We start from the raw sequence: 21,024 nt of genomic DNA, 5'->3' as shown, positions 1-21,024 counted from the left end.
TTGAGAGAAACAACCACAGAGTTTTTGAAAACGGTCCCTTTAGACAGTTAAGCCAATGTAAAAAGGCTGCACAATTGTGCAGGTGTCCCATCAAGGTTAACAGTTTGAAGAAACAGTGTGGTAAGGAACACATCTTTAAATCACTGCTGATGTGTGGAAATCCACACATTATGTGGCTCTTTGAGGTCGCAATTGGGTTAAACTGGCTCTTGCCTTTATTTTATTGTGATAAATATTTTTATACACATTTTATGTTCAGCACTTGAGTCAGTACTGGCTGTGCTTTATGAATAAAGTTGGCTTGGCGCGTTGTTGAATTGTTTCGCCACCTGTGGCAGGGGACAAATGTCCATAACAGAACTGGCAAACAACAATCTTAATCAAAGCTTGAAAAGTTTTCACTGCTGATTCTCCTGTAATGAAATTTAGTTTACATGAAGCAGTGTAAAACTACCCGTCTCACATTTATCATTTAAAAGTCCCGTTACATGCATCAACGTGTTATTGCTGAAGTTTGGTGCTTTGGGTTGTCACAAACTTTGTAAAGTATGCCAGGAAGGTCTGCAGTCAGTTAGCTTATTAGTGCACATGCCGGAATACTTTGAAATTAAATAGATTTAGAGGTCTGTTTTACATTATGGATTTGCTGAAATGTCAGACCACTCAGGTCTTCTGGCTCAAGTCTACTCTGCATACCCAGAACAGAAACCAGACATTTTTTTTTTTTTACAGGAACCAGACATGGAGAAGCAGCATTTAGTTCCTATGCGCCACTTATCTTGAACAAACTTCCAGAAAAACTGTAAAAGTGCTGAAAACCTGAGTTCCTTTAAATCAAGGTTACAAAGCTATTTGTTTGGAGTTGCTTTTAAATGTTAATGTTAAAGTTTGTAGTCCAACTTGTCTCATACCTTAACCTGCTGCTACTATTCCACTACAATGTACTTTTCTCTGTAATGTTTCCCTTTATCTCTGTAATGTTTTTCTTTCCTATCTTTTTTTTTTTTTGCTCAAGTACAGCACTTTGAATTGTCTCGTTACTGAAAAGTGCTTCATAAATAAACTTGCCTCGCTGATTCTTCTTCATGCTGCCAAATGTTGAAGCGGTGAGAATTAGTTGAAGTTAAGTTTGTGTGTGCCAAGGGGAGTAACCCGATGACACCGCTGTCCCCCAGAGTTGGTATTAACGGGTGCATTTCATTGCCGATGTTTTTCACATGTAGCACTTCAGAGTCCGAGTTTTTTCACCATACTGCAAATGAACAGGTGCCTCCTCTCATTTTTGGTGCCAGCTATCATCCCTTACCCTACATGCTTTGTTAAATATGATCACGCAGCAGCTTCATCGTTGTTGGCAGTGCACTGTATCAGTGGGGAAATGAACCAGCCGGCACACAGCTCATTCTGGCTTAGCACTGAGGTCTTGTTAGTGTTCATTTGAGGGCTACAGTACAGCAGGGAAATAGAGCCATGCGGGGTAGATTTATGCCAAAATAAGCCTCTCTGCACTTGTATAGTCATGCATATGCAAATGATATGTAAATGATTGTAGTTTGCTCACATTATGCTTATTTCATAGATGGAGTGAGACTGATTGTGTCCCCAGTGAATTTAATGTAAACTCCTCCACATTACAACAAAAATTTGTTATTTTAAAGAGATTAATTGTTGTTTGTTTGTTTGTGATGAACCATTCTTAACATAAGAATGAAACCGGGAAAAAGCAGTTACAATGCTAAAAATCTAAATTTTTGTGCTACTGCTTTGTGGCTTGTAATTATATAAATAGATATTTGACAAAGACTGAAAGGATAGTACAGGATTGATAGAGTGCATTCGAAAAACATTTATAACCCTTCAATTTCTTCCATTTTGTCATGTTACACCTTCAGATTGAAATGAACAACTTTTGAGATTCAATGTGATAGTTTAAAGAAAAATTATAACTATATTTAAATTTGTTTTACAAATAAAAACCTATTGCAAGATATCGAGATCCTGAAACAGCAAGTGGCCCTCGAACGGTCCCACTATCACCCACCGTATTAAACTATTGATATGATGTCAGCTTTCTGAAATGCTGTGTAGTTTTACGGCAGATGTGAAGAGAACCACGTGTTCCAAAAGTTCCACTTTTGTCTTTTTAGGCCAAGGAATATTTTTCCAAAAGTCTGTGAGATGAACCTTTGGGAATTGTTTGGTCAGCGTTGATTTTTGCCTCAGAAATCTTCCATGAATGCCTAGCGTCTTTCTTACTGTTGGATCATAAACGCTCGCTTTAGCTGAGAGAAGTGAGACCATTCCGTGGAACATTCACTGCTGTTCCCTGTTTTCGTCATTTGTGGAAAATGAATCTCACTGTAGTTCCCTGGAAAAGGACTGAAACTGTTTTTCCATACCGATAGATTTTATTGTTTTTCATCTGTTCATAGATTTCTTTAAGATATTATTTCTTGCTTTCTGACATCTTTTTGCCACTGCATGTTGTCAACAAGTACTCTTTAAGCGATTTATTGATTCTACAGGTGTATAGGTGATCAGGCCTGTGTGAGGTAACTGAATTCTAACTTAACATAAAAAAAGAGTTTAGTTCAGAATCGGAATCGGCTTTAATTGCCAAATTTGTGCACACAAACGCAGAGATTTGACTTTGGTTCCACTTTACTTTAAATGAAGACATTTCAAATATGAATATATATATATATATATATATATATATATATATATATATATATATATATATATATATATAATAGGTAATATATATATTTTTAAATATATATATAATAGGTAATATATATATTTTTAAATATATATATATATACTATCCATGATTTTACAAAAGACAAAGAAATGGTTGGACTGGTGTTAATATGCATGGTATTGATCTGGGTTCTCTTACTGTCAAGTGTTCATCTGATTGCCAGCCCGGGGAAAGAAACTTTCTATGTGGTGCTGTAACAGTCTAAATATTTGTGTTCAGGATGTCTGAGGTCTGCAGAGATGTTAGTAACCCATTTCCTGACTCTAGAGTTTTTTTAGTGTTTTTATTTATTTTATTTTATTTATTTATTTTTTTTTTTTGGGGGGGGGGTTACAGTTACCTTATGATTTACCATACTTTTATATTAGCTTGTGTTATCCTTGTCTTAGTTTAAATTTGTTTGAGGATTTTAAATATGCAAGTGTGACAGAAAACAGGACAAAATCCAAAGAAATCCACAAGGGAGTAAGTAGTCTTTCACAGTACTGTAGACACTGAAAAAAAATAAAGTTAAATCAAAGGTTTTGCCAGAGTAGATGCATTAAGAAATCACCGGTGGTATAAATGGCCAATGTGCAATTTGTTATAGATTTGCTATTGGATGTATGCTTTTAGTTTCAAAAAATTAGCTTCAAACTACTTTTTGTTGACCCAAGGGTTTTCTGTCTCCATTTTTAAACATGAATCTCAACAATAAATTGTGATTGTGTTTTTGTTTGTTGGTTTTTTGTCGGTATGAAGTGTTAGTATGACTAGTAACTCATGCCAATGGGATCTGAATACTGCACTTCAAAAGTCTGGATGTACTCTTTGCAAAACAAAAGGTATGGCTTCTGTTTTTCCTTCAGGCAAGGACACCAGATGAGCGAAACTAAATCCCAGACTGCAGATTTACGTACTTCTGCAGGTGAGTACAGAACCTTGTAAGATTAAATAAAGTTTCATACTAAAGAATTCAGGTGCGAGGAATGCTCTTTTGAGGATTTATCTTTGAATGTACTTGCACTGCAGAGAAGCTAATAAGCCCTGTGTATGTCAGGGGTCTTTTGTGCTACAAGTACCTTAGATTTGCATAATCACTGCAGAAAACAGGACAATTCCTTTCATCCAAAGATCCACACGTTTCATCTTTTTTATTCCACAGTTTGTAAAGAACATACTTATAGTTCATTTGAAGCGACTCCTATTCTGAAAAGAAACTCTTCAAAGAGCCCTAGCAATTCATAACCTTGTTAAGGCACAGCACATGAAGATCAAAGTTTCGGAAGTCAACACACCAGAGCTAAAGGACTGACACGCCTACTCATGACCTTCAGGAGGGAACAAACCAAGCTGCATTGATGTCAGTAGGATCTTTGGCTTTCTGTTTATTGAGAAGTATTCAGAAAGCCACTCACCTGCTTTGTGGGTTTGTGAGATTTGGTGGGGTGTCTGCAACTAAACATCGTTCATATTGTTACTATGTGGAAGATGTTATTTATTTGTTTACCAAAATCAATCACATCAGACAATATCAAATTAATGTGTTCTCCATCACTGATAAACAGCCACTGGTACATCTCATACCACCTTTTTACAAAAAAAAGTTAGGGAGAAAGCACAGAGGAAGGGATAATAAATGTCGATATGCAACAACTCTTCATTTTAACTGATGCTATCTTCATATGTATCCTCTTCATATTAGTTTTAATGAGCAGGACATTTTTAGCCATACAAAAGCACAACCATTATTGAACCAGATGCCAGGATTTACAGAGTTATAAAACAGAGTCCAAACGTCTGTCCTCCAGCTCATTTTCAAATGACGATTAGCTGCACCATGGTGGTCCTCCTGCTTTTTTTTTTTTTTTTACCTTTTATGTTGGCTCAATTTTGTAAGTACAGTAAAAAAAATGAGGCAGCCTAAAAGGCACTGTTACAGGCTACCTTTGTCCGTACAATTTATTAGCACTTTAACAGTTTGTGCATGCTCATACAAATTTTGAGGATAATCCATTGGGTCAGCAATGGTGATGAATGTTTGCAATAGTTCTTGTTGCAAGGCGTGATAGCACTGAAAAGGGGGTTTTGTCTGAAAAAGAAAAGCCAAAAGAAGCAACTTCACATTCAAAAACAAGCCCATAGAACCGCAACTGCTGACTCAAAAAACCTAAGTGACTTTAGAGAAAACCAAGCCCAAAGTTGCTTATAATAAGAGGAGTATGCAACACTGAAACTCACACGCACACATAAAGACCCCTAATAGTTTGTATGATGATGTTTTCATTCCGCTAAGAAAAAGCCAAATACACGTAACCTACCTGCACAGATGTTGCAATCGTTGGTATTAGGTGTGGACATTCAAGTGTTGGCTCTTCCATACCACTGACAAAATGTAGAGAATCAGAATCAGAGATAATCCCAGAAGGAAATTACTTTCGTTACAGGCTCCATATATGCAGATATACAAACATTTTTATATATACAACATTCCACACAAAATAATATAAATATATATACATATATAACTCTCTCTCTCTCTCTCTCTCTCTCTCTCTCTCTGTATATATATATATATATATATATATATATATATATATATATATATATATATATATATAATTATAGATCCAGCTGCTTTGCACGGTTCAACTTTCCAAACAGCAGAAAGTCTGAATATCTGCCACCTATAGAATATTGCTTGTTAATTAAAGGTAGAGCCTACGATTTTTCCCCAAGTTCCTTTTTGAATAACTGCACAGCTCTTCCGCTCCTCAGGGGGATTGCGTGAAAAAAATTCCTAAATCCACTCTGGTCTTATTATTTTGTACTCAGGCCTTCCTCCTCTTATCATAAACTTGTACACCGGTTGCTTCTTGTGATTCTCAGCCATGTTCAAAGTATATGGTGAGAGCAGCGGAGCTACAATGAACGGCTAACACCGAAGCAAACCATTAAGCTAACTGCATATATAAACACTAGAAGTGCACATGCGATGCCAACAACATGAAACTAACAAGGAACGTGCATGCACACTGGTGTCATGTGTGCGCATCAGAATGATTGGCATGTGGGACAACCAATAACAAAAAAAATACCTCCGGAACTTGAGGAAAAGAGCAGAGCAGGGCCAAAACTCTCACCATTCCCTGTCATTTGTACCGAACGGCAGGGATTCATTCATTTTTACAGGCCAGCAGCAGGTTTTTTAACCTCCTTTTTTTATATATATATACCGGTAATGCATTTACTTTCAGGATGGAAGGACCATTTCCCCAAGTATAACACAAAGTGTTTCTGAACAGGATTAGCACCTATAGCTTTAATCCATTTTAAAGGTTATTCTCCCAAACAACTCTGGAATCGTCAACATTAGACATTAATCCTTTTAACCCATTCTTTTGGATTACATGTTTTAATCATGTAAAGCACTCTACGTTGTCCTTGTACTGAAATGTCCTACACAAATAAATTTGCCTCGCCTTAAAAGCCTAACCCAGTATGCTGGCTCAAAACCATGACTGAACTGTGTATTCAATCCAGGACTGGATTAGGAAGTAAAAGAAGGTTGTTCTTACCCCAGCAGGTCTTGGTGTACAAATGCAAAAGGAAACTAATGAACAACCTCGATGGCACTTAATGGGGTGCTGGCACAAGAAATGGCAGGTAAGTCACACTTGAATATTCATTAACCATAGGTTTGAATAAATATTCAGACATGGAGTTTAAAATCTGCAGAGAGGTGAGGTTATCCAGCTTCAGACACGTTTTTTTTTTTTTTTTGTTTGTTTTTTTGTTGTTGGTTAATGTGCATTGCAGCTGTGAGGTCTGCATGTCAAATCCAGTCTCCACTCTCCCTTGAATTAGCATTTCTCTTCTGACAAAAATATTTTTAGGGATGAATATTCAAAAAGTGATACTAGATGACAATGTTTGTCCGTTAAACAATCCTGTTTTTATTTTGCTGGCCGCATAATGTTTCCTGTCCTGGATTTATGTCATGTGAAAATACTTTCATATTACCTGCAGGCTGTTCTGGTGAATTTTCTTAATCAACCCAATTAATCAATAAGATAAAATAATTGAAACATACTCTTATTATAGCACTGAATTAAATAAAATTGCTTATTTTTGTTAATTTCCTTAAAATACTTTAGGAGAATGACAGGTAATCTCCATTTTAAGATGTATTTTTGAAGCCCCACAAGCATATCATTACATTTATAAAGCTTTAATCTATCAACATGCATTTTTTTTTCACAGCTATAGTATGTTTACATGTATAAAGAAAAGAACGATGAATTCTATCAAAAATCTAAACAGAAATTATGACACAAAAGTTATTAAATGAATCTTCTGAGGTCAGCTGAAAGATTGTCATGAATATACACATTTCTGCCTTACAGTATTATTTTTTTTTTGCAGATTTTCTCCTGCTATTCCAATTTCGTGCCTAAAGTCAGAAAATAGAGAAGTTAAAGAGTTAAAGGTAACAGCAGCCTGCTCTCATTGTGCTGTAGTGAAACTAAAGACTAAATTTCGCCAGTAGCCATCTAGAGAGGAGAGGTTGCGCTTTTGGCTCGGACCTGCCAGAGCCTCATAAAAGCCTCCCTTGCTCCCCTGCATGCCCTACTTGACACAAGGTAGACAGCGTGGAAGCATCCTCCCCTCTCACCGGCTGCTGGCCACTCTCTACACACTGCTACGGGCTCTGCAGCAGCGTGGCGCACCGGAGTGGAGCGGACCCGGTGAGGAGCCGCGGCGGACAGGAGGAGAGTGACGGAACGGCTGCCTTCTGACAAGTGGAATTACGCCCTTCAGCGTCAAAATGTCTCTGGGGAGTAAAAGACTCGCTGGAATTATTGCGTTTGTCGCATCAGTGCTGCTTGGCTCATGCGGGACAGATGGAGAAGGTGAGCGTCTCCGTGCGCTTCTGGCGCTGGGGTTCTGTTAGCGGAACTTTTTCCCGTCCTCTCTTAGGCAGTTCAGAGGTGATTTGTATCTCACCGTAGTGAGACATATACGTCTGCCTGGCTAATAAGGCGCACGATTTGAGTGATTAAGCGTTGGCGATAGAAAGACAATTCTACTTTAATTTGAGAATAATCCACTTGTTTTGCCCCTGTGGGCTACTTCTCAAACAGCTATAATCCTTAAAAAAAACAATAAAAAAACAGCAAAAGACATTTAATTAAGAAATACAAGTAATTTACTTCATCGTGAAAAAAAACGTGAGGAAAATGGCCATTGATCATCAAAAATCCCACCACTCCAAGCTTATAACACATATATATATATTAATATATATATATATATATATATATATATATATATATATATATATATATATATACGATGTATATATATATATATATATATATATATATATATATATATATACGATGTATATATATATACGATGTATATATATATACGATGTATATATATATATATATATATATATATATATATATATATATATATATATATGTATATATATATATATATATATATATATATATATATGTGTGTGTGTGTATGAAATCACAAATTGTTGCGCCTATTTCCAGATAAAACACTTCAAGCTAAAGATCCTAATCTGTTGGCGACCTGTTTCTGAAAGTTTTTTCCAGAATAAATCATGCAGTTTCATTGTGCATCAGGGACTTCACTTGGCTCGCCTCTGATCTGATCTGACCACTGCTGGGGCTTTATTTGGAGTTAAACCCTCACCCTCTGTAGACTGGTGAATGTCAAGTTTTAAAAGACACCAAATCCCATAAGTTCTCCCTTTTAAACTTTTCATGTTTCCTTCAAAAGCAGAGAGGGTCTGTCACAGGAGATGTCGTGAAGATGTAAAGGACGTGTTCTTCTGCTTATTTTGCTCCAGTTTTCATCTCAAAAAAGCTTCCAGAAAATACCATAGGAGTAACTTTTTAAGCACAGGAGTTATTTGTCAGGAAACCACTTAAGAAAACTCTTTTCCCTACGGCTATCCAACAGTTATTGAGTCTCTACATGTATGTGAGCTGTTTTGTTTCAACATGGTAGGTTTTGAATTAATCGTCTCGGGACTTGAACACTTGAAATTGCAGTGAATCTGATCATTGTCCCCTTTTTACTGTAATTACTGTATCAAAATGCTTTCACAAGTGTTCAATCAGCTGGAGACAGGTCTGAAATCGATTGTTGAAATCAATGGATGGATCCAGGTGGAGGACAGGAGAGAGAGGCATCGATAGGCACTGTGATTTCTCAGCTTTATTGATTGTTTGGGAGAGATAACAGCTTTTAAAGTGGGGGGATATTATGGGCTAAAATTGATCCACAATGTTATCAAATGGGTAAATTGCATTCCCTAAGTTAGAATTCCATCTTCTACTCAAACGCGAAGGCCATAACAAACAATTTTAAAAAAGGCTGGCTTTGAAAACCTCAGTAATTTAGAAATACTGCGTTTGGTTTTGCACTCACAGATGTTATAAATTGCAGCTTTCTTCTGTGCAGATTAATCCTCAGAAGCAATGAAAAGGTTTTGAGATCCGGAAACAGATATAGGTACAAAAAAAATGGAAAGTGTCTTTATTTCTAGCCCCTGTCCATCTTTGCAATTGATTTTCAGTCACTTCCACACCACCTAGGCGATTTGATTTAGATTCTTTGGGTCACGACTCAAGTCATCATTGGTTCAATTTGATATTTATGGCATTTATATGTTTTGATATTGATTTATTTTTGTAAGAAATATACACTTTTTTTAAGAGTACCTATCGTTACATTTTTGATCTTTATTTATATTATGTCCCTATGAACACCATTGTATACCAGTGCATGGGTTATTTTTGAGCAATTAAAAATCAATATGGAGTACAAATGTAAAAAAATTGACAGTACTGTATTAACATGGAAATGAAGTGCACATACATTTAAATTATACTACTTTAGGGAGAGCAGATGTCCCCGATTTCCGGGGACAGTCCCCGTTTTGGAGGACCTGTCCCCAGAAATGTCCCCGATTTCAGTGTATCATGATGGAGGAAAAAAGTTTAACGCAGCAAGAAGTATTTTACCGGTCCTGCTGCTGTCCAGACGAAGTAGAAGAGCAGAGCTGAACGCGTGTCAGTTTTGCAGATCGGGCAAAACAAACTAACCCCCCCCGACAGAGAAAATCATTGACTTTATTTACACTTGTGATGTGCGTTGTCCTGCTCTTACAACGCAAATCACTCGACACTGTCACTCATGAACCCAGTGCCCAGGGGAACTAATCCACTCAGAGGATTTTCTGAATTGATATTAAATGGGGTAAAAATTATCTCAATGCATTGATGAAAGAATCTTTTTACCCACCCCTAACATCAACACTTTCTTCCACGACATGTTCGATCGCATTTGTCTCTGGAATTTTCAAGTTGCAAATAATCTACGCTGCATCTGTCTTGAGTCATGCTGGGGTGGCCTGTTAAAGATGTTTTATTCCCTGACCTCCTCTTCTTCACAGGCTCAAGTGCATTTATGTTGTCACCACTGACATTTACAGGCTTGTGAATTAATTCTTTTTTCATGCTGCTCTTCCAGCAGACATAACTGCAACATATGGCAATTACTTCCTCTATAAAAGGCTTAGAATCGTCTCCTCCCCAGAAAAAAAAAACCCTCCTCTTATCTTTTTCCTGTTCTTAGCAGCAAGCTTACGCTGCCACTCAAGTCCAGATATAGTCTCTCGAGTTGAGCAATACTCGCCATTCCCACATAAATGTACATGTTTTACAGGTGATTGAACAGAAAAAAAAATTACTCTAACTTTTAGTCCACTGCTCTATGAAACTATCAACTAGTTAACCCTACAACTGCTGTTTCCAACAATGTGATTGTATCTACTTTATCCGTGGTTGTATTAGCTGGGAACGATTCAAGCTTCCTCACACAGATAAGCAGTTTTTCTCCAGACAGTGTTAGGTTAGGGTTGCAACATTGTGCTGGGAATAGAACAAGACAATATCTGCTGTACTTAATGACAAAAGGCATGGGAACCAATATAAGTCATGCATTGTAATATCTGTGCTCTTTTCTTGGTATGGGGGAAACTACTCCTCTCTACCAACATCCACTGTTATGTAGTACAAAAGCCACATCGTGTGCTGGCATGGTCGTCGGTCCTGTGTGTTTTTGTGTTGCCGTTTTGTATGCACAACCTGTCTTTGTTTTGCACATGGTGTTGGAACCTGTTTGTTTTATTTACCGTTTGAGTAAGACACTAATAAGCAATTATATAATGTCTTAGTTGCATAGTTAAATTCTCTCAGCGTCTTCACTTTACTGTATTTTCTGCTTTACTTTTGTCTTCTCTCCTGAGCAGGAGAGAAGACAAAAGTAGAGTTTGGCCTTGATAAAAGAGCTTCAGTTGCAAAAATGTTTCGTAATTGCTATTTAATAAGCTTTGAATGTGCTGTCACTGTCATTTCTCATAGATACAGTAATGTATTAAAAGATACATATATGTACATAAGATAAAAAATATATGATAAATAATAAGTCTGCTGCTATGTTAAAGACATACCATGGTAATCCTATTTACAGCACCTGCTGTAAAGTAGAAAACAAAATCAGTTCCAAAAACAAAGTAGTGTAAAAACCACAATAGCAAAAACCAATAAATATGAAGTGTTGTGGGGAAAACTAATGCGGGATGTTTGGGAGAAGTGGTTATTGATTCATTTAATGTCCTGACCCAAGGACAGCAGCAGTTTTTTTTTTTCTGAAAAAGGACAGATAAGACATAAAAGTCATAGTAAAAGAAAATATTTATATAGCTGAAAAACTTTGTGCTCACAAACGACACCCATGGAGGCTGCAGTGGTCTGGCTGCTCACTCCACCAGACCCATCCATGGTAACCGTGGAGGGAACTGCGCTGTTTCCTTATCCCTCAGCTCCTGCTTGTTCCTTCCTCTCAAGCCAAGATTTCAGAAATAAAATGAGCTTAGTAAAAAGAAAAAAAGGTTTCTGACAGTGAAGGGCAGTTTTCAGAGGGTGAAGAGAAATCTGTTCACATACCTGAACCTCACCTCTCTTTCACTCCAACAGCATCTTTAAGAAAAATAAAACTGCTAACTCCATTCGTTTTTACCATAAACCCAAAGCTATGGAACACTCTACCTGTGCACATACGACAGGCCCCCCTCATTGCACATTTTTAAAACGTGTTTAAAAACGTACTTTTACTCACTGGCCTTCAAGCCAGCTGAGATTTGATTTTACTTCATCTTTACTAGTTTGGTTTTTATCTCTGTTTGCATTGTTTTATTGTGTTTTGTAGCAAGTTTAATTTATTATTGTGTGCTTAGTTTTTTCCCCCCCCCCATTTTCTAACTTAGTATCATTTTATTGTTTTTAATGTTCAGCACTTTGTGTCAGATGCGGCTGGCGGTAAAGCACTTTATAAATAAAGTTTATGATGTTATGAACTGGCCACAAATCCATTCAACGTGATCTTGTTAGGGCATTTTAAATGTACTTATTTGCTTTTTTATGGCTCCAAAGCATAAAGATTTTTTGGCATTTCGGTTGATGACACGATATGGCTTTGTGCCGTCCTAATCAGGGTTTATCTAATTTAACTAGTTAAAAACTACTTAGGGAGGAAAGTCCGGTCAGACAAGCATTTAATTAATGGGTCTTTGCAGCCATTTTTCTTTTTTTTTTTACCAATAATCTGTTTTGCCATCATCAAATATAGCAAGGTGATCATGATTTTCATCCTGCTGACACTCAATTAGTTTGTTTGCTTTTGTTTTTCCGTTACCATCACAATCTCAAGCATTGTACAGCTAGACATATAGTTTGCTTACTCTAAAATAATACGTTATTCTGTCTGCAGGTTGATTACTGCTCTACAGATACAGCAGGGTTACCTGGGTAATAATTCTCTCATGTGGGTAAGAATGTGGGATGGCGTTTTGATTATTTAGGAATTTGGGACTGCATGTACAGCTTTATGTTGTTGTTGTTGTTATTTTTTCACTAAGCTCCAAAATTCCCCTCCACCAACACCCAGCCTGACAGAAAATAGGTTGATAAAAAAAAAACAAGCTGGGAGAGAAGTTGATTTCAATTTGGGCCTATCTGCCGGCTTCACGACGACTTCGTCTCACCAGAATGTATTACCTTTCAACAGGCGGCTAGTTTGCATAGAGAGAACATAAACCTCTGAATAAATTCTATTTAATTTGAACGTGAGAGGCATTTCGTCTGTGAGCCCTTCCTGTCCCTCATGCTCCATCACAGGATGAACGTCTTTTAGCGAGCAAATCAGAGGTCAGTGCATCCCAGTGTGGTATAAATCACCTTCATTTTATGTCATGTGTTCAGTAGAAGTTGAGTCATAAAAGGTTCCAATTAAATCAAGGTTGCATAAAGGTGGCAGTGGCTTGTGGTACCACTTATAAATCTGGATTTATTAATTCAGGGACAAATACTTTAGCGATAAAAGTGACAGAGAACTGCAGACCATCCATCTGCCTTTGTGACCTGTGGGTATTTTGTTTTTGCCCAAGGCCAGCTCTCATGAGGAAGTTTGCCTCTTTAAAAACCGACCCATTTATCAAATGGCCCTGTCATTAGATCAGATGCTATCAGCCCCAGAATCACCCGCATTCTGCTAAGGTCACAACTCTTGACGGTTTCTGAAACAGTACCATAGTAGAAACATACGATTTTAGCAGAAAAATTTACATTTCATAACGTATATTTTGTATTTTTCAAATGGTATTTAAAAATACCATTTATAATGCACATATAAATACACTTATTTAGGAAAATGTATATAATATAATCCATTTAATACTCAACTTATCAGAAAGTTGCCATTTAGTGGCTTTCCTAAAAGTTGTTTTTTTTCCCCAGTTATATCTTTATTCTTTATTTGTGCTAAGTGACCCAGAGTGGCAGGCTGTGGGATTTGAACCTAGGACCTTGCAGCCTCTCTAAGACACAAGTGCCCTGCTATAACCACTAAGCCACAATTCCCCCATATGGTACCTGCTGGGAGAATGAGAGGAGCAGAACTGCTTCTGATAACTGCTTTAAATTTGTGTGTTATGTCCTTTTCATCAGCCATCTACAGCCTAGTAGTGACTGAACTTAATTTATAGGTGTTGGCAGCAATTGCAGGGAGGAAGTTGTGTACCTTAATGCAACCAGTCATTTCTGTGTGGAACTCCATAACAGGTGAGACGTCATTGTCAAATGACCAATATTTAATCTGTTATTCAATCAAAATGTGAGTAAAGGTGACCCTGAGCAAATATTTGTGGTTAAAAAAAAAAAGAGTAAGGCCAAGTGGCGCTGAATATTTGAGAAAACAGAGGAGGACACCTGCAGGTAATTGAAGAAAAATTCAAATATGAGCAGAAAAGTGGAGGAGTTTGGCTCAGTGCCCCATGTGGACGTTCATTGCTGCTGCCCTTTGTCTTTAAGCAATGCAGTGACACCACCAACTCCTTTTTTCATTTCACCCATCAGTGGATTTTCTTTATGTGTGTTACGTGTGACTCATTTGCCAAACTCCCGTCATCTCACCTACACTTAGCTGCACCACCATCAGTTCTCCTGCTCCACAGTTTTACTTTCGTACCTGCAGGGTTTACATTACCGTAATGTGGTTTTGAACATATACTGTCTTGGGAGAAAGGTATGGTGTAAGATAAATAAGCAATTATCATTTGTCAATTAGAGGGGAGAACTGCACAGCCGACTGTCATACAGCTGAATTAGGTGGAGTTTTAAAAAAGTTTGGAAATGGCAATGTTATTGGCACGAAGAACGGTTCCAGAAGTGTTGCTGTGTGTTTTCTCAAAAGCAAATCCTGTGCCACACAGTTCTAGTATATCTAAGTCATCAACTTTTCCTCTTTCCTGTCCTTTGTGTAATCATGGATAAATGTCTTGTGTCTGTAATTTGCTGAACTCTGACTACCAAACATTATGAGCTAAACAGTAAATGTGTGCTTTGCTTAGCACAGCAAGAAATCGTTATTCATGCACCACAAACCATTGCAAAGAAAGCATTTCAGACTGTAGAAATGCCAGACGGCACTGCATGTGTTATCCTTGTGGTCAGCAAATTGTTGTTGGAGAAATTAACATAGAATTTTATAACTTAAGTTGTAGAAGTAAGGTACATTTTGCAACTGTGTAACTACATGGGAGCTTAAGATTTAGAAGGTAGAAACGGACCAAAACAACGATTCATCTAACCATTGTCTTGCACATATCTACAATGAGGCCTCAACATCCCTTTTCCCCGGAGTCAGTCTCTAACTCATTCTAGGAATCCCAAGGGCCGGAAAATAAATAAATAGCACAGGCAAAAAAGTTTTTCACAAACTTTGCTGCCACGGGTTTTTATCCTGGCTGACTGCTTTAAGCGTTGGTTGCTGTGAAGAGTGATGAGATGGAAGGGAAGCTAATCAAAGTTGTGATTGAATTCTAAGTGAATTAGAAAAACAAAATTGCTGCTTTAAAAGGGTGTCCCATTTTATCAATTATGTTTACCTCTAAGGAAAAAAACATCCTGTTTTCGCTTCCAAGGCATGGGTATTGTTGCTGTTGAGAAGGAACCCAGAGCAACAATTAATTGAATCGTCAAAAAATTCAAATAAGTAGGTCTAGTTGTTGTGGAGAAGCGTGGGGACACCAAAGCTGCCACCGTTGCAGAGCTTGTTTAGGTCAAATTGCGGTCATGTGTGAGTGTTTCTGCACAAGTGCGGTAGAGTCTTCTTTGCTGCCCTGACAACCAGGACACAGTGAAGCCCCGTCCACACTGAGACGATATCATGTTTATGCACACATTAATAGTTTGTCCTTTAGGCTGTGCATCCACACAAATACAGCATTTTGGGAGACTGCGTAAGATCATCTTTGAAACCGTGTCCCAGAGTGGATAGATATAAAAATGCTGGTTTTCGTGTCGCGTGTGTACATGCGAGCTGCATCTTTTCTTAAACGATGACGTCTGGTCATATTTTCATGTGTGTACACCATGGTCTCTATCCATCGGTCCATTTAACTTCTCCAAACAGCTTAGCACTATAAAGGCCTCTAAGGACGACTCGACTTCAGAGTTTAGCTGAAAACCTTTACGATAATACAGCAGAGTATTTGAAAGTTTCAGCTGAGCTCTTTGCTGTTCACTCCACAAACTCCAGTAGCAAAGAGAACGCAATAAAAGAGGCATATGTATGTATATATATATATATATATATATATATATATATATATATATATATATATATATATATATATATATATATGGAAGCGCAAACTTCCATAAAGGAGCTGAATAAATAATGAACCGAAGATTAAATATATTGGAATTTACTGTTTGAATTAGTTTTTAACAGCAGTGATGCATGGATTAGTACATGTGCATTTAAACTTATATCTGAAACATGGCCATAATAATGATCACATCCATTATTTATTATGAGACTGCTTTTGTCGATCTATACAGTTTTCTGTAAGGTCAAAACCGGACTTTCTTCCAAAAATAAAAGAAAGTCTTCAGCAATTTGATTTGAAATCAACTTATAAATTTCATGCCAATAGGAGAAAACAAAGGTCTGTGCAAAAATAAAGGGACAATTTGTCTCAGGAACTGTTTAAACTTTTACCTTTGGGGTGTAGCTGCCCGAGGGACAGTTTATTTCCCCAGGCTGTAACACTGATCAACATCAGTCCATATATATATATATATATATATATATATATATATATATATATATATATATATATATATATATATATATATATATATATAGACACATAGAGTTTTTATTTCTGTTTCTATGTATTTACATTCAAAATGTCCTATTTGAGAGCAAAGTGAGACTGAAATCTAATTCTATGGTTGATGGCAGAAACTTGACAGATAAAGTTGATCCTGATCCTGAAACAGGGGGATGCTCTATAGGTCTAGACGTATGCTGACATGCAGGATCTTGATATGTGTGTTTTTTTTTAACTTTTGTCTAAGTGGGTTCTCTCACCTTTTTGGCTGAAAAGCACACTCATAAACAAAAATTGGATACAAAAATACTCAACTTTAACCAGGATCAAGGAGATATTTTAAATAACACTGTTTTGGTCCCCTCAACACAATGGAGTGGTATGTTCCAAAGCAAAAGTAAGGATGATAAATCAAAACGCTAATATTTTGGGTTAGCCAGCATCCCTCATTACAATGTCATTAAGAACGTTTTTGAGCTTTGCATAAACTCCATGCCTTTCTCAGTAAAAGCCATTGAAACTAGTCAAATGTTGAATGCTGAAGTTTTGCATTACCTTAGAGACATCTGGCAACAAATTTACAACACCAAAGCGGTGAAATTTGGAAAAAGTAAAATGTACTTAAGTTTAAAAATTTTGGGCCACAGCTGTAACCCCTCCCAGGGGTTCTGTGTCTGCCACCGAGTTTCCTCCCAGCTGGACATATCTGGAAAACGTAAAAAGGGGGATGTCCAAAGGAAGACGTCCTGGTAAGATGGACAAACCACCTCGCATGACTTCACTTGATAAAGAGAAGCAACAGCTTTACCCCAAGCCCCCTTTAGATGACAGAGCTCTTCATCCTTTTTTCTTTAGCTGAGTCTAGCCGCTCTAGAGAGGAAGCTTGTGATTTAATTTGTAATCTCCTTATTATATGTCATTAACTCCCAACCCTTTAGACCGTTGCTGACGTTGGAGCATAAAGGGATGAGTTATGTTCTGGTCGGCTGTCTCTCACTCCCTGCTCCATGTTAATTAAGCTCACTCCATTCACCCGTGATCCTCTGGCAGCAGCTCATTAAGTTTACAGCCTACACCTGTTCACCTGCCTTTTTATTCTGGTTCTTCATTTCCAAGCCTCAGACTAGGTTCTCGTTTTTGGACTTCCCTGGTCTTGCCTTGCCCTCGTCGGATGCGTCGTTTTGGCATCAGTTATTCTGGACCTGGACCTGGACCACCTGAACCTCGGCTAGCCCTCGGTGTCTGTCTCGCCAAGGATCCTCTCCGGATCTGCCACAACGTACCTGCCCAGATCGGGCTCAGAACGTCTGCCCAGAGGGCCTGTTTGCTCCTGCCCACAGCCATCAGTGTCTTGCCAGCTCGGGGGCTTGCTTTCTTTATAATAAACCTTTTAAAATGCAACAGTGTCAGGCTGGAATATCTGGTTCTCTGTGTGTTCTGGCAGTACAGTATGTGGAGAACAATGTTGTTTGGCTCAGCTTTTTCTAACCCATAACAACCCACAGTAACATCCGGATTATACAGCTGACGAGGTAACTATCCATATATCCGTCTCCATCTAATACCACCATTTCACATTTGAAAAAACATATTTTGTTGTTGTTGGGAACAAATTCGTTATTGCTAATATTTTTTCCAGCTTCTGCCTTGTAGCCTTCAAAGTGGTCTTCTGTAAGCAAAAGCAGGAAAGAAACACTTCAGGAGATTTTGCATTACAACATTCACACTTTTGTAAATTTAGTTACTTTCTGTCTCCACAGTCAATTGGTTAACTGCTTAGGTATTTGAGATCCCTAGTTCTCTTAGGTTGCTCTTGTTTTTGTGCATAAGCCTTTCAAAGCCTAAGAACTATTTCCCACCGGAGTTTCTGCTATTTTCTGGACTAGATGAGGCACGATGAAGCGGCCTACAGGATGGAGTTTGGCTGGTCTGGTGTCCTGGTGCGAGGACAACAACTCCACCCTCATTACTGACACAACTTCTTGTGATTATGGATATGAGGAAGGGCATTTTTCATGAGCCACTGTTTATCCAGCCGCTTGAGGTGGAGAGGCTGGGCAGTTTCAAGTATCCACATCAACAAGGACCTCACCTGGACACTCAACATCATGCATCTGGTTAAGAAGGCTGAGCAGCTGCTCTACTTTTTGAGGAACGTTGACGTGTCTCCAAAAATCCTTCTCCGGTTGCATTATTGAGAGCATCCTGACCAGCTGCACCAAAGCCTGGCACGGCAGTGCTGCTGCGGTGGAAAGCAAATGCCTGAAGAGAGTGGCGGATAACAGCGAAGAAGATCAGCAGGACTCCACACAGAAGAGCCGCCAACATCCTGAAAGACCCTCAGCAAGAAGAACAGCGTGGCCAGAAGCACAGAAGTGAGAAATGCAGAACCATCAGACTGAAAAAAGCATTCCTCCCTTGTGCCATCAGGCTTTTCAGTTGTTGACCGTTCTGTTATCATGTGCACAATATACTCACAATTAATAATCATATTTCTGTTTTATTTTGTACTTTTTATATTGTGCTTTTAAAAAAATGTAAACTACTGTAATGCCATTTAATTTGCTGTTATTTGCTCTTTTTAAATTTCATTGTTCTCCTATCTATTGGCATATACAGTGACTTGCAAAAGTATTCATACCTCTTGAACTTTTTCCACATATTGTCACATTACAACCACAAACATAAATATATTTTATTGGAATCTTATGTAAGAGAACAACATAAAGGGTAAATAATAATATTACAAAGAAAGTTATACATGATTGCTTGCAACTGAAAATGGCATTGTCAAAAGTATTCAGCCCCACTGAGTCATTGCTTTATGGAACCACCTTTTGCTGCAATTCCAGCTGTAACTGTTTTAGGACATGTCTCTACCAGCTTTGCACATCTAGAGATCTAGAGACTGAACTTTTTTCCCATTCTTCTTTGCAAAACAGCTCAAGCTCAGTCAGATTTGTTGGAAAGCGTTTGTGAACAGCAGTTTTCTGGTCTTTCCAAAGATTCTGGATTGGTTTTAGGTCTGGACTTTGGCTAGGCCATTCTAACACATGAATATGTTTTGTCTTAAACCTTCTATTTTAGCCGTGTCTTTAAGCTTAGGGTTGTTGTCCTGCTGGAAGGTGAACCACCGCTCCTTTTGCCGACTCCATCAGGTTTTCTTCCAGAATTGCACTGTATTTGGCTCCATCCATCTTCCCATCAACTCTGACCATCTTCCATGTCTCTGTCGAAGAGAAGCACCACCAGAGCATGATGCTACCACCACCATGTCTTACAGTGGGGATGGTGTGTTCAGAGTGATGTGCAGTGTTAGTTCTCTGCCACACATCGCGTTTTGCATTTTTGCCAAAAAGTTAAATTTTGGTTATGGCTTCTGGCAAATTGCATAAGGTACATTTTTTTTATTTTATTTTTTAACAATGGCTTTCTTCTTGCCACTCTTCCATAAAGAGCACATCTGTGCACAACTAATAGTTGTCTTGTGGAGAGATTCCCCCACCTGAGCTGTTGATCTCTGCTGTTCCTCCAGAGTCACTATGGGCCTCTTGGCTGCCTGTCTGATCAGTGTTATTCTTGTTCGGCCTTAAGTTTAGGTGTTGTTTTGGTAGGTTTATAGTTGTGCCATGCTATTTCCATTTCCGGGTGATGGATTGTCAGATGTTCAAAGTTTGCTAAATCCTTTTTATAGCCTAAGCTGCTTTAAACTCCTCCACAACTTTATCCCTGATGTGTCTGCCGTGTTCCTTGGACTTCATGGTGCTGTTTGCTCCCCAGTATTCTCCTGACCGACCTCTGAGGCCGTCACAGAGCAGCTGTATGTGTACTGACATTAGATTACACACAGGTGGACCCTATTCACTCATCAGCAATCATCAGGCAACCTCTGAAGGCAATTGGTTACACTCAGAGAAAAGGAGCGCTGAATACTTTTGCACACCGCACTTTTCAGTTTTGTATTTGTCAAAATGTTTTAAGTCACGTATAATCTTCTTTCTACTTCACAGCTGTAAACCACTTTGTGTTGGTCTTTCACATAAGATTCCAATAAAATATATTTATGTTTGTGGTTTTAATGAGACAAAATGTAGATACATTCAAAGGGTACGAATACTTTTGCGAGCCACTGTATAGTGTGCAGCAAAGTAAGAATTTCATTGTGCAGGGAAACATGTTTTCTGACTGCGTAATTTCTTTCTTCATATTGTTCACCTTGTTTGTTATTACAGGGACATGACCAGATAGAACTAGCGTTTGTAAATGCATTTATATATAAATTAATCTAGAACTCAGTCTCATTTTTGTCATCTTCTTTCATTTAGGTGGAAAATGGTGCATAAGCAACAAGATGCTCCATTAATGGAGTCTTACACCTAAACAGGCACATTTTCTGTATGTCAGCAAACATTTGCCTCAACTGAATATCTGCAGAAAGTTAAATATCTTCACCACATTTATTTTACATGTAGAATAAAGATGTACAGTAGTTATT

General features: G+C 38.0%; 1 protein-coding gene across 2 annotated transcripts in view; it reads left to right on the top strand.

Annotated features, from left to right (window-relative positions):
- The first annotated feature begins 7,217 nt into the window (after positions 1-7,217).
- The window catches only part of LOC105936917 (contactin-associated protein-like 4), a 140,767-nt gene continuing 126,960 nt past the window's right edge, over positions 7,218-21,024 (top strand). The window contains exon 1 of one of the 2 annotated variants that reach the window (XM_036140853.1): positions 7,218-7,656. In XM_036140853.1, coding sequence (XP_035996746.1) covers positions 7,572-7,656 — 85 coding nt within the window. In that variant the 5' untranslated portion in view covers positions 7,218-7,571. The remainder of the gene's footprint in view (positions 7,657-21,024) is intronic. The other variant, XM_036140852.1, reaches the window with a different exon arrangement.

This window comes from Fundulus heteroclitus, chromosome 9 (assembly GCF_011125445.2).
Source record: "Fundulus heteroclitus isolate FHET01 chromosome 9, MU-UCD_Fhet_4.1, whole genome shotgun sequence".
Taxonomy (NCBI): Eukaryota; Metazoa; Chordata; class Actinopteri; order Cyprinodontiformes; family Fundulidae; genus Fundulus; species Fundulus heteroclitus.
The sequence above is the reverse complement of the archived record's forward strand: the minus strand, read 5'-3'. Positions and strand labels throughout refer to the sequence as shown.